Genomic DNA, 25635 nt, shown 5'->3' with positions numbered 1-25635 from the left:
TTTTTTCTCTTTTATATCAAATCTTCGATGCCGCGAATTTTCTCACCTTTCACTTGCTGCACGCTCGTAAGCTTTCGCTCCCAGAGATCGTCAAACGGATGAGCGGCCGAAGGCTCGAAATCCACCCTGTACTGTCTCATTCCTGCGCTTGTCGTGTAGCAGCATGTGCACATGCACGAATGATACCGCAACCGTCCCTCGTCCAGGTAAGGATGCGCCAGGGCGTTCACCACGGTGATCCTCTTATCCTGTGCAATAATAGGATAGAAAACAGAATCCATAAATATTCGTAAAGTGAAAAACGTACACAGAAAAAAAGGACATTCTTCTTTTAAAAATATATTTAGTTTTAACATGGAAATCTTGAAATGAGATTATATTGCGTTAATTAAAGAAAAATATAATTGTTTGAATAATTGCTTACTTGAATAAAGCCATTTTATATAGTTCAATCGAGCAAAATATATTCTTATGATTTAAGATTTAATTTTCTTGAATGGAAAAGAAACAATGTTAGATGGAAAATAACATTTTTAAATCAAAGATTATAATTTTCTTAAAGTAGAATTAAATAATTATATATTCGTAAGGTGACAATTACAATATTAAAATAAGATTGTAATATTGTTGAAATTTAAAATTATTAAATTCTTCTAAGAAGATTATAAATTGTTGCGTATATACGAAACAATGAACGCGTTAGTTTAAATATATAAGTTTTGATTTGACACTTATTTTTTTTCTATGTAGCGTCAAATTTTCAAGCCGGTAAAGCAAAACGAATTTCTATTAAATCAAGAGAAAAATGTGGAGTAGAAATGTATGTTTCGATTATTTGCACGTGTATTTTGATTATTATCAATCCAAATAAATACAGCGAAATTAATAACTGAAATTAACAATCAAAACGAGTGAAAATCGAGACTGTGCTAATTATTGTTAATTAAAGTGGTAGATGAATTTCACAGAGAAAGATAATAGTGTGTGTAAATAAAGAAACGTAATAGGATCGATAAATGTGACATTTTCATCGATTAATTAAATTAAATTAGAATGTCTGCATGAGAAAGTTTCAAAAGAAAGTTGCTTAATTTATAAATTCCTTTAAAGTCCTCTATATTCGGTAACTATTTTTTTAAAAAACTTAAATTGAGATGTTACATTCTAATTAAAGATATGCAAGTCTCTTTAAAATTTTTCAAAAAAAACTTCCATGCAGAAAAATCAATATATAATAAAATATAATAAATACATATCGAATCTCCAAGAAATCTCTCTCATTGAAATAGTGATATAAGAATCACTTGAGATTTTTATTTATTAAATAAATGTATAAAACACACAAATAAAAATTCAATTTATTTGAAAAAACGGATGCTATTTTTAACTTACGGGATCGAAGACTAGCATCTGGCAAAGCAAATGGACGGCCTCGTGTGTCGCCTGGCTGCTGAGATTATACAAAGTCGCGAGCGATGGCGGCTTGTGCGCCCTTCTCATCATGTGAGACTTCGCACCCTCGCATGCATACCTCATCTCCTCAAGAGTAGGCGAGCCCAGCAGTTCCGTAATTAACTCGAGCTGCAACCAGAAAGAGAGACACGCATTTTTATTTCAACTTCCTTCGAGAATTACATCTTACAAAATGTATTCAATCACTATGATGGAGACAGGCATCATCCTTAGATGATCACAGGTAGCCATAGATAGTCAGAAATGGAGGAGTTCAATCAGTATAAGCGAAATATGAGTGTTCTCCATTAAATTAATTAATTAATTAATTAAAAAAATAAAAATAAAATATTGAATTATTTTGGGGCCCATCGCCTTCACCTGTTGCACGGGGCTTTGGGCCTGGAAGAGGATCCGCCGACGTAGCAGCTCGCCGAAGATGCAGCCGACACTCCAAACGTCCACCGCCGCGGTGTAGTGTCGCGCGCCCATCAAGATTTCCGGTGCGCGATAATACTGCGTCACGACTTCCTGGGTCATGTGCACGTTCTGGTCAGGCTCCGCCACCCGCGCCAATCCGAAATCACAGATCTGCGAAAAGAGAACATATCCCTCGTTGTGTTTTTGACCGCTAGATAAATATAATATAAATATAATATAAATAAATATAGTATAAATATAATAGACACAGCTGGCAAGAGTGGATGAACTTTAGAGTAGAAAGATATTCTTATTGTTCAATTGAATCTACAGGTACACTGAGAAAAATGAGAGAAATGTCCGATGAAAAGGTAACGAGCGGATATTATACCGACCACTTTAATCGGATATCTCGGATCGGAAAATTTTGAACTTTCTGATCAGATATCCGATCGATATCGATCGATATTTTCTGACTGGATATCTGATCTTTTTTTCCGATTAAAGTGATCGGTATAATATCCGTTCGTTACCTTTTCACCGGTTTTTTTTCTCAGTATAAATCAGACTGATGTTTAGATTGGGACTCACTTTTAGTACACAATTGCTGTTCACTAGGAGATTCCCGGGCTTGATATCCCTGTGAAGGATCTGGGCCGAGTGAAGATACTTGAGGCCTGAAAGCAACAACATGTCGCACAAATTATAAGCTTATCTTGATTAATTGCTGCGAGAAGAAACTTAAAATATCAATGTTTCTCATCATCGATCAAAAAATATGCAAAGGGATGAAAGTGATTGAAGAAACCTTCAATCGCTTTCACGAGTAACAATAATTGCAAGTTTCCAAGAACCTCATGAGAACAGTCATCAGAATTAAATTAACGATTGGCTGGACGCGTTTAATGAAAGCAGCGACAGCATCGTAAAACATCGATAGGAATTAAACGAGAGCGTGGAGCTTTATCGATCGTGAAAGTTGACGCGATCGTCGACGTCTCGCTCGTACGAGGCTGGGAAAACGATATTGATGGAAGAATTTTTCACGCCGAGCACGACGAGTTGACAAAACATCGGAATTGTAACGTGACATATAGTTCGCGTCGATGCAAACTCAATTTTCGCGCCGATGAAAATTCGGGTCACTTTGGAACGAAGATTATGTTGGGCTTAATCAAAAATAGGTTATTGTTTCATCGACAACGTTCGCCGATTAAATTTCGGGCGGTTTTCGCGCAAATGCGACACTGATAACTGAATGTGCTCACTTTGCCAAAGTAATTACGTTGCATAAAAGTGTTTATAATCACGTTCTTAAATTGTAATCGCACTTGAGATATTAAATATGGTTTTTCATATTCAGCATTCTTTATGGAATATGTGTAATATAACATAATTAAAAATATTTCGATGTTTTGCCACCATAATTATTAAAATTATTAAATTATTAAATTAATTATTAAATTTCATTCATCTCGAAAATATATTTCGAAATATGAATTTAGAGAAATTACGAAAGAGAAAATTTATAAGATGAGAAACTAAAGAAAAGTGTCCTTTTGACATTATAAATTGCAATTTTACAATATCGTAAATTAATCGCGATTATTTTCATATTATTACAATGTTAACTATAATAATCGAATTAAAATATGACACGTTTCTCACTTCTTCATTTTTATAATAAATTTCACACATAAGCTTCACACTTAACTAACATACAAACATATAAATAATATAGTGATAAATTTCACGATCGATTAAATATACACATTGCACTTATAATTTAAAAATCGAAAATTATTATAGAAAAGCAGGTTCTTCACTTGTTCAAATTAATTATAATATGTAAAAATTTAACAGAAATTAATAAATTATTTGACGAAGGGAAAGGTCGAGACGGTGATAAACTGTAATCAATCGAATACTATAAAATAGTTCGGTCACAATTCCAATTCGATCACACATCTTCGTTCGTTCTATAAATAAACGAATGACGCACGTGACGCCTTATTTAATAATCACTAACGGTCAACATATAGGGCATTCGATATAGCGTGCATGGAATTAATTTCTCGGATTAATTCATCATTAATAGCAATTGGCATAACTTATAGAGATTACATGAGAGCTCTTCGCCTCATTTCGAGCGGGTGATTTCTCTGCCGCACGCGGAGGGTGAGAAATGACAGGTTGAGCGGCAACATAAACGAGATTCCTTTCGTGTTTCACGATCCATCCCTGTCAACGAATCGATTTCCACCCTTTATTTGCGTGAAAATGCCATGTATTTTACGAAACTCATCGACAAACTAAGTTCGTTAAACCTGAAGTGTCATCAGTTCTCCTCTAATTTTTTTGTGATGTTTGTTAAAATTTTAAAAAATTATCAAGAGATAGAATATAATAACAGATTCTAGCGAAAGATTAATTATTATGAAACTACTGCAGACAAAATAGTTAAAATAAAAATGAAACGATTTACCAAACTGGCTGTGTGGTTTATATATTTGCTCATTTTCAGATAAATAATATAATCTAATGACACTTATATAATTTATTACGCATACACGCGTCTCTCTGAAACACATAATTGTCCCTCGAATCACGATCCTCAAGATGAGTCACGTCGTGTGCACGTTCGGGCCCCAGTCTTTCCGGCAATAAAACTCAGTTATACCGGATAATCCGTCGTTCCGAGGGTGGTTTGAGCCCGGGATGTTCCGAATCCACCCTGTTGTAATTAAAGTTTCTCGTCCGGGTCTGCTATATCGAACGCCGTTCTTATTATCGTGTCCGTTCGCACGCGATTAACTCGCATCCCGAAGGCTCTCTCGCCGAACCCGAGTCTTTGCGCACGTTTGTTCAAATAGTGTGAACAGTTCGTTTAACCATCGCGGGTTTTAATCAATATTAAATTGTTCCAAGTAAATTCGTGTTACTTTTTACAACAAAAATATTTCGTGCCCAAGAAAAAAGTAGATTTAAAAAAAAAATGAAAATACACGCGAATACTAAATATGTTAATTTTAAAAATAATGAATAAAGGATATATTAAAATATCCTCCTGAATAAAAAATTAATAATTTTGTTTAGAATTAATAATTTCTAAAAAAAAAATTATTGATAATTGAGGAGCTTTGACGAATTGAATTAAAAGATAAATTTCACTTCGTTTTCTGTTAGTCTCACTAAAAATTGTAATCTGTAAGATTTAAAAACAAAGATTTAAAAACATAAGTGTTAAAGTATTATAAATAGCCTAGTATTTTTATCGATATCTGTCATGTGTTGTGCAATCAACTGTGTCATCAATAAAATCTGGCGAGATTTTAACAATGTCAAATAAAACGCGAATTCGGTTTATGCCGGACGATTAATTAGCCGTACACGCGGCTGTTAATTAAAGTAATTATTAGTGGGTTACTTATGAATATTCCGATTATTTAATGTCCTTTATCGCTGAAATTAGTCCTGTGTTCGCCTCGCAAATTTATGCGTGCATTATTTCGTTGCATCGATAAGTATAAGAGAATTTTCTTTCTTTCTTTTTCTAAATTAGCGTTAAAAGGAAGCGATAAAAAAGTCAATTAATGTTGATCAGTTGCTGAGTTTTCCGGCGAGAACTTACAATTATTTTCATTTGACTTTGCGTGTAATCGGCCTCTCTTTCTCTCTTCTTTCTATTTAAATCGAATTAATTTAATCGCATGTCGGGCTAATTAAGCGAAGGATGAACGAGGCAAAAAAGAGGCCAATATTGAGAAAATGAATGGAGTTTCATTCCGTAAAAAAGAAACCAGGCCGATCGATCGACAAGACGATCCTTGTCTGAAGAATCATTATTATTATTTATTATATGTAACGGAAAAACAGCATGAAAAATCGGCCTGAGCAGATTATTTTTATCTAAGCTGCCGACGACCTTGAAGTCGATAGTCGAAGCGAGACCAGGGTTCGTCGAAGGGAGACCTTGACTTTCGCGGTAATTGAAGACCATCGACCTCTCTCGACGGCCGGATAGAAGAAGAAATAAGAAATTGGCCGGCCGACCAAGAATGCCATAGTTTTAGTACAATGAACCCAATAATGACAGTGTTCTGCTGACGCGAAATTACTCTGGCTATTTAGTGACCCTTCCGTATTCTTGAGTACTCAAAAAATTATCGTACATTGTTATTTCGCTCCGATTATTTTATCGCAAATATGCGAATAAGTTATTTAAATTTCACATATTAAATTAAATTTAATATGAAAATTATTTATGGATTATTTATTTTTCTTTATTCAGTAAATATAAATAAATAAATAAAAATTTAAATAATAAATTTAATTATAAAAATAAATATAAATATATATAAATTAACGTAAATATAAAATATAAATAAATAAAAAATATAAATAAATTAAAATAAATATAATTTAAAAATATATTCGAGTGTATGCGTAAATAAAAAAATTAATATGTATAATTTGCAAGTGAAGAAAGACGATTAATTATAAATAATTATTTAATTACACATGTATAATTTGTATACAATTCTTATTGAAGTTCTGTTATTTAAACATTCTGTTACTTAAACATTGTTGTATTCCGATTGCGAGCATTCGAATATCATACTGCGTCGGCGGTATTTGCGTTATAGTTGTCGTACAAGCGCGATGCTAGGTTAATTTTGACACTCGCGTCACATCATCGCGTCGCCGTAAACAAGAAACTTTGCATCCCACGAACTTATTTTGGGCGAGGCCGATAACCGCGCGCAACCACCTGAGATTGTTTTAGCAGCCAAGTCTTCTGTTTGAATCGGGATCTATTTATTAAACTCGTGTAAACTCGAACTTTATGATGAAGCAAATTTGGAAATCAATCACGGTGATTGTTAGACAGAAAGCTGCGATAATCGGTGACATTGCTCTTCAAGTTAACGGGCATTTAATCGGCCGACGCCTCATGTTAATCACTCCACATTAATCACTCGATGTTAATCCCCGCCGACCAATTTATCTCGCGTATCGCGGATACGTGAGACAGAAAAGAATTTGCATAATGCATGCCGTTGCAGCCGCAGCTTCCTGCAACGCGAATCGGAGTTCGCAAAGTGTACCTTAAATGTCACATTAAATGGCTGTCGAGCCGTAACAACGTAATACAATGCCGCCGTTAATGTTACAGGAGCGACGTTATACCGTGATTGCGAGCTTTCACGTTTCCGTCGAAATTTTACTCACCTCTGTAAAATTTCCTCGCTCGTGTACCCCTCCCTTCCCCCTTCCACTTCCACATATACTTTCCGAAACCTTTACACATAGTGTCTATTGAATTAAGAAAAAAAATAAAATTATGAATTTTAAAAAATTATTATTAAAATTATTATTAATTATTATTATATTTTTTAAAATTATTATTATTATTAATTATTATTAATAATAAATTTGGATTACAAATCCAAATTTATTTATTTTATCCAAATTTAGTTATTTTCAAGATAAGTTATTTTCATTATCCAAATTTAGTTATTTTCAAGAATTAAAAGAAAAGAATTTGTAAAGAGGAAATATCATCTTTGTTGAAGTAACATCTCGAACTTTTGCGAATTTTATCGAGAGCAACAAGATGGTTTCCAAGTCTCTTTTCTCTACGCAATTATGTATTCTCGTCTCTGCCAGCAGCGGCATAATTTCATTTGTCGAGATAATTGACACACGTCGTATTATTCCGTTTAATGAACGTCGTGTAACTTACAATGTATCGCTTCCATCATCGTTTCTACCAGGTGCTTGATTAAGGACTCAACTTCACGGCGTCTATGTCTATAGCCACGTCGTTCTCAGAACATTATCCTTGATCGATGCACCTGCTGTCGATTAAGTCGATTCCGATCAGACGTTGAATCTAATTAATACCACGTATGTGCATCCACTTATGTGCGTTGCAACCTATCGACCTTCCAGCATATGCATCCTGTTTTCGTGGTACACTTTTCAAATTACATTTTAGATCAACGTATCGAGGACTAGCTTTCAAGCCGAAAGATATTTTAGTGTCGTGGATATTTTAATTTTTTTGCAATATACAATATATATTTTTTAATAAATGCGAAAAATTTTAGGAGATGATTCTTCGTCAAAAATTAAGGAAGGTTTTTCATATAAACATATACTCCTACATCCCTTCCTGTAGAGTTACACTCCTTCAAAAATGGAGGTAAAAATTAGGTTTTTATTTTTTTCTTAAATTTGGAACAAGTTAAAGAAACGAAACTAAGTGGATATTTTCTAGTAAAAAGGTTATTTATTAATATTTTTTCAGCTTCCCGTATTTTTGAAGGAAATTAGCAACCCCTATTCAATTTTTTATTAGGACTTTTTAATGTTTAAATGAAAATCTGCCTTAATTTTCGACAAAGAATCATCTCCTAAAATTTTTCACACTTAGATTTACCCTGTATAATAAAAAATATGTTATCAATATTAAATCAAAAGTATAATATTAATATGCACAAAGTTCTATGGGTGTTATAAAGTAAGATTAAATAACCTTTAGTCTTTTAGATATAAAGTAAAAAGTCAATGTTATTTATGACAATAAAAAATGGCGTGAGAGCTCGAATGAAAAAATTGATTCATTAGATCGCGCACGTGGCTCGCACACATGCGATGAAAACGTAAAGCCAAGGAAGTTTGCTCTCCCCTAGCGATGCTCCAATCGATTTAATGTCGATGTTTGTTAATGTACAATGTAGAAGAATGACAAGTGACTGGAGAGAGAATGTTAGAGCTAATATTTGGTCTCGAGAACAAGACTGAATTATTAACTTTGTCGACTTGTCTAGTTTCGACTGGAAGCAAAAGTTCGGGAGAAATTATGATACCTTGTTCATACAGATCGCGAATCAACAAAGACTCGTTAAATTATTGGCAATTATGCCACGGAGTGTGCCAGTTATGACATGGCTTACAATAGGGATATAACAAGTTCAGATGATACCTCGATAAAGAAAGTACAACGTGACATTTAAAATCATTTTTCTTCAAATTAATCACTTCTTCAATATTATATAATTATATAATAGCAATTAATACTTTTATATAAAATATTCTCATAATGAATAGAACTAAAATTATTAAAACTTGTAATAACATGTATATAATTCACTTCAAACAATTTTACCATAATTATTGATATCTGTAGATGAATAAAAAATATTTTAACGTCGGATTCATCCCGACAGATTATCCTGATTATACTTAATTCGGTAGAGCGCGAATGTTTGTATAAAAAATGTTATCCGCCGACGTTTAATTGAATTATCTTGTCTCTCGCCCTTTGTCCGCCTCTTCTTCTTTTCTTCTTTTTCTCTTTCTTCCCTCTCCGTTTCTTTCTCTCCCTACGCGTTACGCGTTGCGCTTAAACGCGAGCGAGATTACACGGCGTGTAATCCGCTCATTAAGATTCGTCTGACGTCGATCGCAACTACTAGCAAGTAGTATGAGCATACAAATCGACAAAGTCAGACATGGCGCTGTGCGACACGTGTCACCCTGCGCAGAAATTACTACAACGTATGTAATCGTGTAATCGTGAATTTCTACCAAAAAGATATCGCTTCTATGAAGCGGTACTTTGAAAAGGAAAAATAGATTTCATGTCATTTAAAACGTTTTTTTTTTTTTTTTTTTTTTGAGAGAGAGAGAGAAAGAGAGAGAGAAATACGTTTCGCATGAAACATTGATTTTTTGACAATAAAACGATGAAAAATAATGATAAATAAAAGAAAAATAATAAAGTATATATCATATTAAATAAAATTATTATATGATTAGTGTAGAATTTAACGTATAATAATATATTTCATAAGTTTTTTCCAATTAATTTTAAATAAATTTGCAATACAATTAATCTAATTTGTTTTTTTGAATAAATTATAGATGATAAATAATTGTTAGCTGCAATTGAATATTATTTTGAGAATAATTTATTCAAATTTAATTTGCTATATTTTTAAATGCTTGATAAAAAAATCTCTTTCCCACATCTCTAAATTAAATTAATAAAACAATCAGATAAAATTAAATTAATAATAGATAAAATTAAATTTAAAAATATATAATACGTAAAGTAAAATATTTTTTATTTAAAGTAAAACCTTGACGATTTTAATACAATCTCTTTCTCTTTCCTCGGAAATTAAATTCCGCAAGAAATTCAGTTCAACTCCTTAAAATGTAACGTTCGATAATTGCTTTCATTTTCCTTCCGCCTCCGCGTTAAATCGAAACGGCATCGGTTACAAGATATCGATTAATTGTTGCACAATATTGGCATGACGCGTTTGCCGAGTTAAAAGAAGAAACACCGCAAGTTTTCTCGGAAAAAAGATGTTGCTCTTTAATTAAAACGTCGCGGCGGAGGAGCGGAAGGAAGGAGGCGGCGGGAGGATGCAGAACGAAGCGGCAGGAGCGAGGTTAACCAACGTGGTGGTGGAGGAGAAGCCAGAGCCGACCGGATGACGGGGTCCGGGGTCACGGATGGGCGGCGGCAGGACTGGTTTCGGACCAGTCAAGAGAAGAAGAGGAGCTCGCTGCTCTCTGCTCTATCTTACCCGGGCTTTACGCGCCGCGCTATACCGGGTGGGAAAATTCGAGACATCCGACCGACCGTCCGTGAGAAAATCGAATCTCGAGGATCATCGTTTTCGCGACGGTTGATTTTTGCGAGAATGCATATTCCAAATCGAAGTGTCATCGACAAGCTGAATTCTTTTTTTTTTTCGATATGACATGCGTGAAAGTCATAAATATTCACTATGTTATTTATTAATTATTGAGTTTATTTTATTGAGAAGGAGTTTTCGAGTATCTTAGGTAACAGCATGCTTAATTAATATTTAATGACGATGAAAAAAAGGGATTACTTTTCGCAATCACTACTGGTCATGAAAGAACGTACAAAAAACTAGTTCTTGAAAAAAGTACAATATGTAAGAGAAGCACGTGGAATGGAGAGCGATGCTCGACAGATTGTCACAAAATTTTGCCGCATCATCGGAATATTTTACTTTGATCCAGTTGGAATTCTTGGAGTATCGAAGATTAATGCGTCGAACGTGCAACGTGAAAAAGCGCGATTACGACTTTGGCTCGCGCGGAAACAGCCGGGCCTTTATCGGACACGTCGAAAACGCGTGCCGCTCGCTTTCCGGTTCACGGCATCATTCTCCGTCCGGAGAAATGTACCGTTGAAGCACGCAGAAGCTCGGGCAAGCCCGGAGAACGGGGCCCCGGGTCGAACTCGTAAAGGACGTTGACCGATGGATGCGGCCAGGAGAATCGGAGATCCTGGTCCAGGATCGACGAGCGCAGTTTCTCCTTGCTCTTCACGATAGTAATATATTTCGCAAAAAGAAGATGACCGACCGCGAAGCGAAAATGATTAGAGACGCTCTTCAGATGTTTAATATCGAAATTATAAACGTGAGAATTTTGACAGGTGCAAGATGGTCGGCAATCTTGATACCTGCTACCTTGGAAATGTTAGAGGTATTAATTTAATAAATTTAAAATTGTTTATACGTATACTTTCCGACGTGTAATAAATTCCAATTTTGTGTCGCATTTTGTAGAAAATATATAAATTTATGCAATTAAATTATCACTCAACGATCGGTATTTTCATATTAAAAGTGTTATTAAATATTATATAAAATAATATTAAAATAATAATATAAAAATAATGTTCAAAATTTTCTTCAATTCATCTTATATATTTAGTTATAAAACTATACCAAATTATCTATTAATCTTGTAACTATGCCAACTATCGTAGAATTAATATCTCTTTTATTACATTCCTCGTTCCCTCTCTTATTCATTTATTATCTATAAATCAGAAGTTCTTGATATCGAAGATAAACATGGCTCGAAATGCAATTTCGCCGCTATTCATTCCGTTATTCCAATCGCATTACATTACATTGAGAAACCATTTCTTCTCTCCAGCTCGCGAGTATCGAAGACAGTAATTTCAGGAGTGACTCTATCTCATCACGCCGTCGTGAACGGGGAAAAAAAAGAAAAGAGACAGAGATAAGATAAAAAAAAAACGAAAAGACGTCACCGTGATGAGACAGGAAAGATCTTAATAACGAGAAAACGAGGAAAAATTACTATTCGCAGCGGTATGCCTCGCTCGGCCAGCGCATAATGATTCGCTGCACTTGTGTTGCACTCGCGTTGCATTCGCGCTGCGCCAGAAACCTCCTTCCAGCGAGAGCGGAAGCGAAGGGTGAACGCGACGAGCTCTCCTTCGCATCGTGATTCGAGAGATGCATCCCACCGCGAGGGAAGAACGAGAGCGGGGGGAGGAGGTGGGGGCAGGAGGGTTGGGATGCAACGAGAACTGTCATGACAAATTATCCTCGAAAACAAGCGGCTGGAAGAGAAACAAAAGTGTCGACGCGCCGAATGATGAATTAACGCGGCTACCTTTTTTTTTTACGCCTATTTACAACCGTCTTCCGTACCGTTCGGCATAATAAACGAAAGACGAAACCGATGTACTCGGTTGCAGAAGGATATGAGACAGTTGTTCATTCTGCCTCGAATACTGCAATTCTCTTTTTGACATATTTGAGATTGAATTTTAAAAGTTAAATTTTATTTTCTTTTTATTTAAATTTAATCCCGTCTTAATCTGTTTGATTAATTATTAGAAATTGTACTGAATGTACTAATAATTGCATAAGTCGCAATTATTATTCTTTCTTCTCAATTCTCTTTTTGACATATTTGAGATTGAATTTTAAAAGTTAAATTTTCATTTTTTTTAAATTTAAATTTAATCTCGTCTTAATCTGTTTGATTAATTATTAGGAATTGTATTGAATATACTAATAATCGCAATTATTATTGTTTCTTCTCAATTTTCTTTGACATATTTGAGATTCAATTTTAAAAGTTTATTTTCTTTTTATTTAAATTTAATCTTGTCTTAATCTGTTTGATTGATTATTAGGAATTGTGAATATACTAATAATTGCATGAATCGCAATTATTATTTTTTCTTCTCAATTCTCTTTTCGACATATTTCAGATTCCATTTTAAAAGTTAAATTTTCATTTTCTTTTTATTTAAATTTAATCTTGTGTCTTAATTTATGTAATTAATTATTAGGAATTGTATTATTGAATATACTAATAATTGCGTGAGTCGCAATTACTATTGTTTTTTTTCAATTCTCTTTTTGAAATATTTGAGATTCAACTTTGAAAGTTAAATTTTTATTTTCTTTTTATTTAAATTTAATCTTGTTTTAATCTGTCTGATTAATTATTAGGAATTGTATTGAATATATATATATATATATATATATATATATATATATATATATATATAATAATTGCGTGAGTTGCAATTGTTATTCTTTCTTCTCAATTTAATTTGACGCAATGCATTCATCGCGCGAATTTCTCGGTGAAACCACCGAGATTAGGGGAATGATTCGATCGGCAGTGAATATTTATGTGCACGTGATAGATCATAAAGCGTACTCTAATATCATCTAGAAATGATGTATCGCATGATATACAAAGAGAGAAGCGTAACGAATTTAGCACACATCTCTCTTGTTTCTCTTCTCATCTGTTTTCCTTCGTCCATTCTCTCTCTCTCTCATTCTCTTTTTTTCTCTCTCTTAGAGAATTCATTTCATCGAGTGCCACGATATAAGCAAAATCGATCGAAAAGACGGTTCACTAGGTCACCATTCTTTTCACGTCCAATAAAAGAGCCCGCGATTGACCGTCGTAAATAGTTGCTTGCAGTGGTATATATACCGATATAGTATTTCATGCATATATGACGGATACACGATGCTCGAATGTTGGTCGACCAAATCTGGGTTTTTATTTTATTTATTTTAATATATAAATCTTGACTTTTCTATATTTTATTTCACACTGAAAAAAATGTACAAAAAAATTCAAAATATATATAACATAATCAAAAATTTCAAAATATATACAAATATATCGAGCTACATTATTTGAAATTAATATCTGCCAGAGCAGAAAATTCAAAAAACAAAGCAAGATCCTCGAGATCCTTTTTTGATCGAAGAATCTTGAATCGAGATAATGGCTTTCGTGCTTGTGTATTATCATCATGGAATTTCATTTTCAGATATCACACACATTGGTTTTTTTTTATATCCCCCACGTGTCACGTAATCCCTTTAATCCACGCACTCTTTGATCTGTTGTTTCGCTCTCTTTCTCGCTCGATGAGATATTTATTCCGTAATTTCGGGAAACAATGCGATGAAACATAGGGGCGACAAACTCATAATAAAATTCCACGTTCGCGAGACATAATCACGCACATTCTGCGCTTTTGATTATATTCAATAATGTAATTATACTAACTCGAGCAAAAATCTCAAATTTTTCATATCTTCATAATTATAGAAATATAAAGAAATAAAATAACTTGTAAAATCATCTTCTTGCTTCTTGGTTTTTGTTACATTTATATATACATTTTTTTATTTTATTATTACCAATTATTATTAATACCAATAGATATCCTAATATCTTCATTTTTTATCATGTTTTACGTTAAATAAATCACGTTGTACATATTGATTATATTTGCTGAAAATAAGTCTCACCAGAGAATACCTTGCGTTTTTTTTTCTTTTCACGAAAGGGGGAAAATAGCGATAGACTGATTAAGAAAGAAAAATAAACGAGACCAAAAGGATGAACGGACATTTTTCAGATCCTAGTAGAGGGGACAGGAGTGACGGAGGGAAGGGAAACAGGTAATTCGGCGAGCCAGACAATGTAAGGATAGAGCAGGAGCGTCGAGATCCCTGGGATGATCCCGAGGGATGAATAGAAACGATCCTGTTTATCTCAGCTCTCTCACCCCCGCCCATCCTTCCGCTTTCCTTCCCCGCCCGCCACCCAAACTTCCCTTGGTGACGACACAAGCAATATGCTACTCGTGGATTTTTATAAGCGTCGACTTTCCTTCCTCTTTTGCCTCCTTCTCATCTCGTTCCTTTCTCCCCCTCCTGTTCCGTCTTTCTTCCACTTCTTCCCCCCTGCCCTCCCTTATCCCACCTGGTAAGACTATCTCGGAATCTCGACCTCAACGACTTCTGAGAGGTCGTCTAGAGACTGGACCCTAGAGACTGGACCAACACCTTCGTCGCCCTGGGAGTTCTAACTTCGAACTTTCCCATCCTCTCTCCTTCCCCTTCCCGCTTTCTCTATAGGCTCTTTGCTTCCTACCGAGAATGTACCCATTGTGTCTTAAGAGCTGACCTACTAGTTATCTGCTTGTATCGCATCTCCGCTTCGTTTCTTTAATTTGGCAGGTGTGAACTTGGCAGTAAAAATCTCTATTTATATCTACATCTCTTTATATTTAAAGTTTTAAAATACAATGTAATATAATACACACACACACACACACACACACATCTACATTAAAATACATAAAGCTGTAAATTTTAAATATATTTTATAATAAAAAATATATTTTTATTCTTTTATTTTATTATAATAAAAAATATATTTTTATTCTTTTATTTTATTATAATAAAAATCTATTTTTATTCTTTTATTTTTTTATTCTTTTTAGTCTTGTCGATTTTAAACAATTCCAATCAAACACGCATTAAGAAAAATATATGTAAAGCTGGTGACACTCACCTCGTAGGATCTGATAAAGGAAGACCTTGATGTGGTCCGGGCTGAGATGCTGTGGGCTCACGATGATCTTGTGCAGGTCGCTCTGGAGCAGTTCGGTGATCACATATCTGTCGCGCGACTCGTTAAGGAATTTATCGATTATGATCGTGTATATTATGCTAAGTCGTGTCACGCGTGCGTGTCAACGACCAGCAATTAGCAGGTGATTCTCCTTGCTGGATCGTTACATCGCACCTATAGAACGGATCGTCTAATCTCGCGTGCGATGACTTAATTCACTTAATAATCTGTCAGTTCCATTTTTGGCACGTCGAATATAAATGCGACACGCCTCCATAATATATAGCGAAAAGAGCTACGAACTAAGGCAGTTAGAATATTAATCTAAATTTTATACAATTTATTTTTCGAATATAACTGTCGGTAAAATTGTAAAGACTAAAAATGTTTACTTAATTTATTACACGGATGTTAATTTTTATGCCGGTATAAAATATCAAATTATTTGCGCGGAATATTAATTGGAGCATTAATTAACATATAATAAAGTAAATTTAATCGAGCCGTTATTTTATTCCGCGTTTAATAATTACTTTCTCGATGTTTGTTATGAATATCATAAATAATATTTTATTATTATTATCATCGTATATTAGAGATATTCTTTATTACTATACAATAATTCCACATATGTAATCTTTATTGTATATTCATCAGCAGCATAATATTTTATTGTCCGTTTAATTGTCGTAAATAAAATAATAATTATTACTTATGGATCTTTAAAACGGGCAAATTTTTTTTGCATATCGGAACAGCCACCGCGAATAATCCGTCACCGAGTCCCACCAATCCATCAATGTCCGGCATAAAAATGCAATCGCGCTGTAACGCGGTGTAAAGTAACACGCGTGCGATCGCCCCGTCGTGAAATATCTGTGTCACGTGTGCGGTCGAGGGAGTTAATATTTTCGCGGCAGTTGATTTATAGTCTATATGAATGCATTTGGTGAATGACCCAAGCACGCATCCGATCGCTCGGAATAACGTAACGAATAATGAATATCGATGTATGCTCTCGATGCTATCTACTTGCCTGCTGCTGACAGTGATCGAATCGGCTTGTAATGAATACGATTGTCGATGATCATAATGCCAGGAGAGAGTCTGCGTGTTACGCAGGCACTGCTTGTCGCTACCGAGGGATATGACTTTACGAAGATGGATACAAAATCGAAAGAGAAATTAATGAGAAATCATAAAGAAATCGAAAGGAAAAATTCGCATTATTAAAAATGAAAAATCGAAATTTGATGTCAAACTTCTCTATCTTGATGACTTCTCAGTATTGATCTTTTGTCAACAGAAAATTTTTCTTTCTGAACTTGGAAAAAAAATTATAAATTTATTTTTATTAATACAATAATTTATTAAATTTATTTTTATTTGTATTGTCATAATTTATTTGTTTTGTTTACTTTTTATATCGATGTAATTTTGTTCTTCTCGACGAAGAAATTAAATGTGAAACGAAATTATGTTTCATTTATCATGCGATTTTTTTATAAGCGATATTGCTTCATCGCAAAAATTTCAAAGACATGATCTCGAGTCGCAAGCGCAATGTCAGGGACGTCGTGTGACATAATTCGATGCCGAAAACTCGCTTTCGCGCAAACAAGCGGAAGACGACATTCGAGAGAATGTCGAGAGAGCCGAGAGAACTAACGAAATAATATAATGGCGGAATGAGGTCGACCGGATAAGCTGGAATGCAGGTAGAGGCTGCATGGCGCGAACCTGGCGCGGTATGCAAGTCAAAAGAGAAAGAGAGTGAGAGTGAGAAAGAGAGAGGCTGCGGGAACTCAAACTGACTTGGAGAGAGAACTTGGAATCGGGATTTCAAGCCGTCACAATTTTAGTGACTTCATAGATAATCTTGATATCATTTTAATCTTGATATCATAAATACGCGAATATTTCCTCGTATTTTTACATGGAAACGATGTAAAAAATATTTTTACATGGAAACGATGTAAAAAATATTTATTATTCTATCAAATTACTTATTATTTATTATTTAAAATCATTAATAAATTCGATAATTATTACTGTGCAATGTCAGACTAAAGTTTTGATTAATTTCGACCGCGATCAAAGACTCGAGAGCGAGTACGTCTGGTCCCCTTTGAATTATCAACCCTTGACGTTTCGATTTCACGATGAGAAGCGAGGTAGAGTACTATCCATAGTGTTCGTGACGCATAATTACCGTTTGATAATTGAACCATTGAGAAGGATTTATGAAATATATCGGAGTTATCAAGAGCCATAAATAGAAGAATACTAGAAAAAAAAACGGATTTATGTTTCAATTTAGAGACATTGATCGTCTCTTCGAAATATAACAATTAAAAAATTACTTTTGAATCTGAAAATTATATTTAGAACGTAAATTATTTAAGTCTCAATATTTTCTCGCGAAAAAAATCTTGCCAATATTTCTGGAGATGAAATCTATCATTAAAAAATAATCTCACTCATGAGAGATCTGAGAATTATTTTTACTTTTTTTTTTACAAATTTTCTATAAGTGCTGTTTTATCTTTAAATATAAAAGTGTTTTTAAAATTAAATTTAATGAAAGAAGTTTTGCAAATTGAAAATAGAGAAAAAAACATCAGTTTTTAAATCAACTTTATAGAATTTAATACGGATTTTATTTAAAGTAACTTTGTATTCTCAAACATATGTAAAATATTAATATTATTGACATTTTATTTGATGAAAGATTTTTTTATAGGTTCTTTAGAAAAATTAGCAATATTTCAGAACAATTTATATTATTTACTAGCGTACAATTTTGAAGAGACACAAGACCTCGCATCTCTTTCAGCATAACAAAATCTGTATTGCTAAAAGATTTATCTCGACGAGTGCTCGATCCCGAATTGAACTTTACGATTACAGGAATATGATATCTCTTTGCTACGTCGTAACATCTCTATTGCTGTTTCAGGGCATGATTGATGGCCTTTGCATGTCTTTCAACGCAAACAACCGCGAGATCTCGCCGGGAAAATCATGCCGAGAAGGGTGAGTTTCCGACTCCGCTTTCTTTATATAAATCATTCTCGTAAACGATTTCTCTTTATCTCCCTCATTAAAGAAAGAAATCTTTCTTCTTATCGCAATTGCTCGCAACTTTAATAAAAACGTTCGTCGAATCGAAATCAAGAGTCTATTCGAGATTGACAGCACAAGAAAAGGCAAGTTATTTTGCTTACACATCATTTATCTTTATCACAATTTTTCTCGTTATCTAAAAATAAGAATCACATATCGATAATATAATTACACATCGATATGAAGAAATATTTTTTCGCATTCTGCAATCGCGATAGCCGAGAAACGATAGCCTAGGGCGATTTTGCACGCCGGGGAGTTTTCCGGAACTCTAGAGAGATCAGACTGACAGGGAACTGTCGAGGGATACATTTTTCTCAACGGGTAGCAGAAGGATTTAAAGTCGCGAAAGACGACAATCTCTTTGGAATGCAAAATTATCATAATTCTCAATATTTTCTTACGAAAGAAAATCTCCCGAAACTTTTGGCCAAGAAAGAGAATCTATCATTAAAAAATAATAAACAAATAAATAAAATAGATAAAATAAATAAAATAAGTAAAACAAGTAAATAAAATAATAAAACAAATAAATATTATAATAAATAAAATAATAATAAATAAAACAAATAAATAAAATAATAAATAAAATAATAAATAATAATAAATAAATAAATAATAGAAAATAATAAAATAATAATAATAACACAAGGATTTAAAAATCAGACGAGATTTAAAAATAAAAATATATTAATAATAGAAAGTATAATCTCTCTTAAAAAAATGTGAGGCAGGTAGGCGAGAGCTTTCGGGGAAAGCTCTCGTCGTCGACATTGTCGTCATCGGCAGCAACATTGTGCAACGCGCTTAAGGCACCGTCGCGATTGGCGGATCGATGCGTGCCTGCCTGCCTCCTGGTAGGCACGTCGACCGGTTCCTGGACAAAGCGAGAGTTGCCCCTAGCATCATCTCTGCCAGCCATTCCGCACCGCACCGCGCCGAGGGAATCGAGTATCCTGCCGTTTTCTCCCGTCTTTCCTTTCCTTCCCTCCCCTTTCGATCTTTCTTCCCTCCTTCCCTCTTTCCTCTCGCCCCTTCGTGCTCTCGTCCGGTATTGCTCACCCGAGGAAGAAGAGCCTGGAGGACTCTGGACATGTGCGAATTCGCTACGAGTCCCATATCTCGTAAACAAGTCGCGGAGATTCGCGATATGCTGGATCATTTGGCGTGTTTTTCAAATTTATTATAATATTTTTGAGCAATAAATTTTTTTCCTCGCGATGACAGAAATTATATTCTCGTCGAGATTTTTCATTGTATATTTTCGTATCTCTAGAGCACGAATTAAAATTCGATACCGGATGAGAAACAAGAGGGTAACTCGGAAGCACTTTTGGAGCTTCTATAACACTTGGGGACAGACATTGGCGGTAGCCTTTTAGATTATTTGTTGACTAGACTGGATAACAAAGAAGTGGCCAACGAAGACGAGACTGAGGTTGATGCTGATGACGACGATGATGATGGAGGCTTAGACTCTGAGGTGTTCGAGCAAGGCCGATCCGGCTCGTCCGACCGGTCAACCGAGTTCGAACTCGACTCGCGCGAATGACTTCGAAAAACCGACAAAGAAAAAAAGAGAACTCTCGGTGATACCGTAAAAAAATACGAATTTAAAGCTGTGTCGATTTGAAGGGAATTTATGGTACCATAGATAGAAATTTGAATAGACTCGATTCGTTTTTATGACTGGAAAATAGTTAAACAATACTTTGAGACATATTAATTATATAAGATATTATTTTACATACGTAATTATTAAATATTAATATTTATTTTAAAATTGATTAATACAATATAATATTTCAATGAAAAGAGATGAGATAATAATAAATCTGTAAATTATCATTATTTTAATGATTGATTTGAATTTTAATGCGGATTATATAGTAATTAAAAGATAAGTAAACTGATGCTTTTTAATTTAAAAAAATGTATGCTTATTACTGGAAAAGGAAAATAGTTATTTTTAATTTATTTAAAAATGGAAATTTATAAATAATAATTTTGATTGTTATTTAATATATTCACACAAATACGTATCATCATTTAAAATTTGATTTATAGTAATATTTAATAATAACATTTATAATTTAATATTTAATAATAATATTTAATATGAGTTTGAAAGAACGATTAATGCATAAATGCAGAGAATTTTAGTAAGTGATTAAATATCCGTGATATACCGTGTTCCGTTTAAAAACTAGGAGAGAGGTACATTCAGAATCAGTTCCCGCGATTTTTCCTACCGACTCCCCCCCCCCCCAGGGAGTCACGTGTTAACTTCCGATTTTACATACATTTAAATACTTTCGCGATGAATCTCGTCGAGGATCTACGATGCAGACACCCGGTATAAATTTTGAATCGCAAACGTCTATTTAGCTCGAACAAAACGCAAGTCCATCGCGAGATAAGTTTTTTCGCGCGCGTCCTTTTCAATCGTCATCGTTCCGCGTCTCAGGATTCGAGACCCACGTCGATTTCCGCGTCAGGATATCTGTATTCGAGACGAGGACGTCTCGACGATAAATCCTTTGCGAGGTTGCGCGCCAATTCCGGATCCTCTAAATTAAAAGAGTCCTGCATCACGTCGAAACTGCAGCACTCTGTCAGGACCCTCGACTCGTCAGGAATGGGAATCGATTCCGGATAAAGCGCATTTTCTCGCAACGTCGTAAAAACGCGAAGGATCTCTTATATTTCTTCTCATTTTTGATTTGAACGGAATTTTAGGAAAAACAATTGACCTCGTTTTTTGGCGAGATTACATGGTATATTAAAAGTTGCATTCTCTTGTTTTCATTTAGAAATACTAGAAGTCAAAAAGTATAAAATGGAACAATTTAGATTAAATATAATTATTAATAAATATAATTATTAAATATAATAAATATAATTATTAAATATAATAAATATAATTATTAAATTTAATTTTTTAATATAATTATATTTAGATTAAATATATAATTATTAAATATAATTATTAATTTAAAAAAATATCTGATATATGACTTTTTTAGAAATTTAATTTCAATTTTAATTTATTGGAATAAAATTATTAGAATATTTAAAATGTTTAAGAATGAAGTAATATACGATTATTTATAAATTATTTATATTAATACTAAAGTATTTTAATAATAAAAAATAAATAGTTTAGAAAAATCCAACAATTTAATGAATAAACATGAAAAGTGAAAACAACCTCACGAAGGAAAAAATTATTCCGATTAGTTTTGCTTCAGTTATGTCTCTGAAAGATTTGTATTATCGAAAGTCATGTCTCGAAAGTATAGAGGTTCTCATAAAGGAATAATAAATGCCACAAAAGATTTAAAACTCCTCTTTATATTCCTCGATAAAACTTGCTTCTTTCATAAATAAATCTCTAAATTTATAATGCCAGTTGTTATTGAATTTCTGATTGCGTTATGGATTTCAGAACTTCTCCTATAAGGTTTAATCCATTAAATCGACGAAACAAGGTTGTAATTTATTAATTATTGTGGATTAAAGGCAAATCAAAAGTCAATGCAAAATGTATGGAATATAATATTGCATCTCTTCAAAATATTGAACTTTTCATTTAATTAAAAGATAATGTGATTTTTAATTAACTGATCATTCACAGCCAATCGTCTCTATCTTTTTCTTTCCCTTCACATTCGATTATAACCGAATTCTAATAATCACTCAGGATGTAATGGCTATTCGATAAAATTTTATATACGCATGCCTTCCCCCTTTCCCTCTCGAGAGTGAGGAAGAAAGAGAGAAAATGGGAGAAAACGAGAGGTGAAACACGAACAAAGAACCCTCCACAGCCCGACCAAAAACTCCACGTGGATCGATATCAACAGAGTGCGATACTCGATACGCCTCGAAGAAGCTGAAGGCGATAGGAAGCTGTAATCAGCCACGAAAACATAAAGTCAAACATTGCAATGAGCTCATGTTTCAGATCTGGCAAAGTTATCGCAAATTATCATAAAGCGCTCTGGTCCTTCCCAGCTTTTTTTCCTTTCCTTTCGGCAAAATCTTGATTTTGATATTGTGGTAATTAAACATTGTGAATTTATTCAATAAAATATCAAATGGATCGCAGAGTTTCGTCTCTTCTAATTTAAATAAAAAAATATATGGGAAAAAAATAAAGACAAAATTTCCTATCAATGTCTGACAGTTATATCTATTTTTTTTATTGATTGATATAAATTTTTGCATTGACTTAGAAGTCCTTAAACATATCACTTCCGCGTCTTAAGTTTCATCCACAATATCCGATCATGGATAATCAATAAAATTCTGTCTCTCTCTTTCTCTTTTTTCTTTTCACTCTTTCTTACTCTTTCCTGGCGACGCAACGATCTTCGAGATGTTCCAGAAGGAATAACGAAATAAGAAACATTCGAGTTGTTTGTTTAAAAAATGAATCGTTTGAATCGAGTCTGAGAAACTTCCCTCGAACATAAAAAGAAAAAAAAAACATTGAAAGTTTAATTTTCCAAATTTTCCAAATAAAACCTAACCGTTTATTAATTTCACAAGCCATTGAATAAAAATTAATAAAATTCGAAAGTTAATGAAATTCGTATTAAACTGATTTAAATGCAAATTCGTGAGAACGTTCCCCTTTATTGTAAGATTTTTTGCTTGCAGTTTTTTGTGTACGTGATTTTATCATTTAACAACATGTCGTGCGCGTTACAAAGTGCCCTCATTATTAGCTCGCGTTCTAAATACAGCGCATCGATACTCAAAGAGAATGCTCGCGTAAAAAGAGATGATCAAAGGAAAGATAGAAAATTATTTACAACCCGTGTTACATAAAAAAAAATTTTAAATCGTTGCAATGTATGTTATATTTCTGATGTTTAAATGCATGACTTTTAAAAGTCTGAGTCAAAATATCTATGTAATAGCTTTTTTCATACTAATATAATTTCGAATTACAAAATAATTATATATGGTTGTAAAAACATATTATTCTCTAACATGCATGTGTGAAAAGTTGAATTTACTTAAAACTTTATTGAAAAAACCTATTTAAAAATTAAATTTTATTGTGAAATCCATTTTGTCATTTTTATGTTTTTCTTTGATACAAATAATTGAATTTCTTTTAATTTAATTTAAGCAAATGTTCGGTCTAAAATTTTGCCTCTTTAGTATTTCTAAAAATAAAAATTAGGAATGCATAATCGCGCAGATAATCATGCAGAAATAAATATTTGTTATAACTGCAATTAACATTGCAATTAGTTGTTAAACGTAAAATATATCAAAAAGAGAAACCGCGAAATAAAAGGACAAAATGTTCCCTCTCTCTCTCTCTCTCTCTCTCTCTCTCTCTCTCTCTCTCTCTCTCTCGCTTTCCAATTATACATAATTTCTAATACGTCGGAGAATTATCGTCTTTCGCAAGTAGATAGCGATGTGGGAACCCGTGCCCACGCACGCGTGCGTGCGATTCGCATCAGACAGATACGCCCCCGCGCGCTCCACCGGATATATATTCGTTAATAAGCAGCGTAAACCGATCTCTCCTATATGAGCCATAAAGAAATGGAAACCTCTGGTTTCGTGTCATCTTAGGTACTATTAAATTAATGCGCGAGCTGGAGTCAAGTAAGTCAAGATAATCATCGATCAAGAACAATTAACATGAATTGATAACGAAGAAATTCTCGGCGAGAGAATCGATTAGCAAGAACCACAAAGTCCCGAGAGAAAATCAATTTGGAGAAAATTCTCTTTATAGATTTCATATATTTGTGAATTAAAAGATTTCGCACATGCATTTTATTATTAGTAATATTTTCTATTATTAATAATTTTTTATTATTAATAATATTTTTCATAATTTCTTGTCGTTTTTTTTAACTTTATTGTCTATAATATTTTATTTGTTTAACTTTATTGTTTATAATAATGTAATATTTTATAAAGAAATAATTATTATGCATGAAATATTATGATGCATCAAATGCATCATGCACATAATCGTCGTCAAACAATAAAACAAATACATGTATATAATTTTTATAATAATAAAAATATTCCAACGTCGTTATATTTCAGCTTTGCGATAAATGTTGCAAAAAGGAGCATATTTTTCATATATAATGTACTGTAAAATACATTTTCTTCGTGCGCGAATCGCGAAAAAAAACCGAGCAAGTTCGAGCGGTCTCGGAAACGAGGCGGGCGTTTCCGGGGTACAAACGGGCGGAAATGGACGAGTGTGGATTTCGCGATTACCATAAGGAGACAATGCGAGAGAAGCGGAGAGAGAGAGAGGGAGAAAGAGAGCTCGTTCGAGCGCTCCTCCTCGCCGGAAGCTCTTTTTCCGCGCCGGAACCTATCCAGGTCGACGAGAGGCGTTTTTCGTTCTCACCGTTCGCCGATCTGTCCGCTCGCCTCCGATTTTCCTCGGCGATTTCCCGCCGCCCTCTCTCCGAGTGAAACGTGGGAGGTCGTGCAACGTGCGATGTGATGCAATCGCCGGTGTGCATCATCGTTGGAAACTCGAGATCGTCACTGGTGCATAAGAGAGAAATCGGGATTTTTGAGGATTTAAAGATGTCGAAAAGCACTGGTGGAGAAACCCCATCCCTTCCTGACACGTTTCATATTTCGCAATTAGGTATATCAGGGTGTCTACTCCCTGGAGAAACATGGGAAACCTGGAAGTCTCAAGGATTGATTTTTATATCTGAGAAATTAGGGACTTTTCGTAGAATTTTATTGCGATTCGGGTCTTTTTTTAAAAAAATTTGTCTTTTATAATTTTGTTTTTATATTGTAACCAATCGGCAAACTAATTAAAGTATGTAAAATGAAATATAA

General features: G+C 33.8%; 1 protein-coding gene across 1 annotated transcript in view; it reads right to left on the bottom strand.

Moving 5' to 3' along the window:
- The window catches only part of LOC105248529 (serine/threonine-protein kinase NLK), a 94484-nt gene that overhangs the window by 7873 nt on the left and 60976 nt on the right, over positions 1-25635 (bottom strand). The window contains exons 4-8 of the mRNA XM_025407151.1: positions 15595-15701; positions 2464-2549; positions 1834-2043; positions 1393-1581; positions 47-248 (exon numbers count right to left, since the gene is read on the bottom strand). Of these exons, the coding sequence (XP_025262936.1) occupies positions 47-248; positions 1393-1581; positions 1834-2043; positions 2464-2549; positions 15595-15701 (794 nt within the window). The remainder of the gene's footprint in view (positions 1-46; positions 249-1392; positions 1582-1833; positions 2044-2463; positions 2550-15594; positions 15702-25635) is intronic.

This window comes from Camponotus floridanus, unplaced genomic scaffold (assembly GCF_003227725.1).
Source record: "Camponotus floridanus strain SB8 unplaced genomic scaffold, Cflo_v7.5 scaffold164, whole genome shotgun sequence".
Classification (NCBI taxonomy): domain Eukaryota; kingdom Metazoa; phylum Arthropoda; class Insecta; order Hymenoptera; family Formicidae; genus Camponotus; species Camponotus floridanus.
This window is presented reverse-complemented; position numbering and strand designations above follow the sequence as displayed.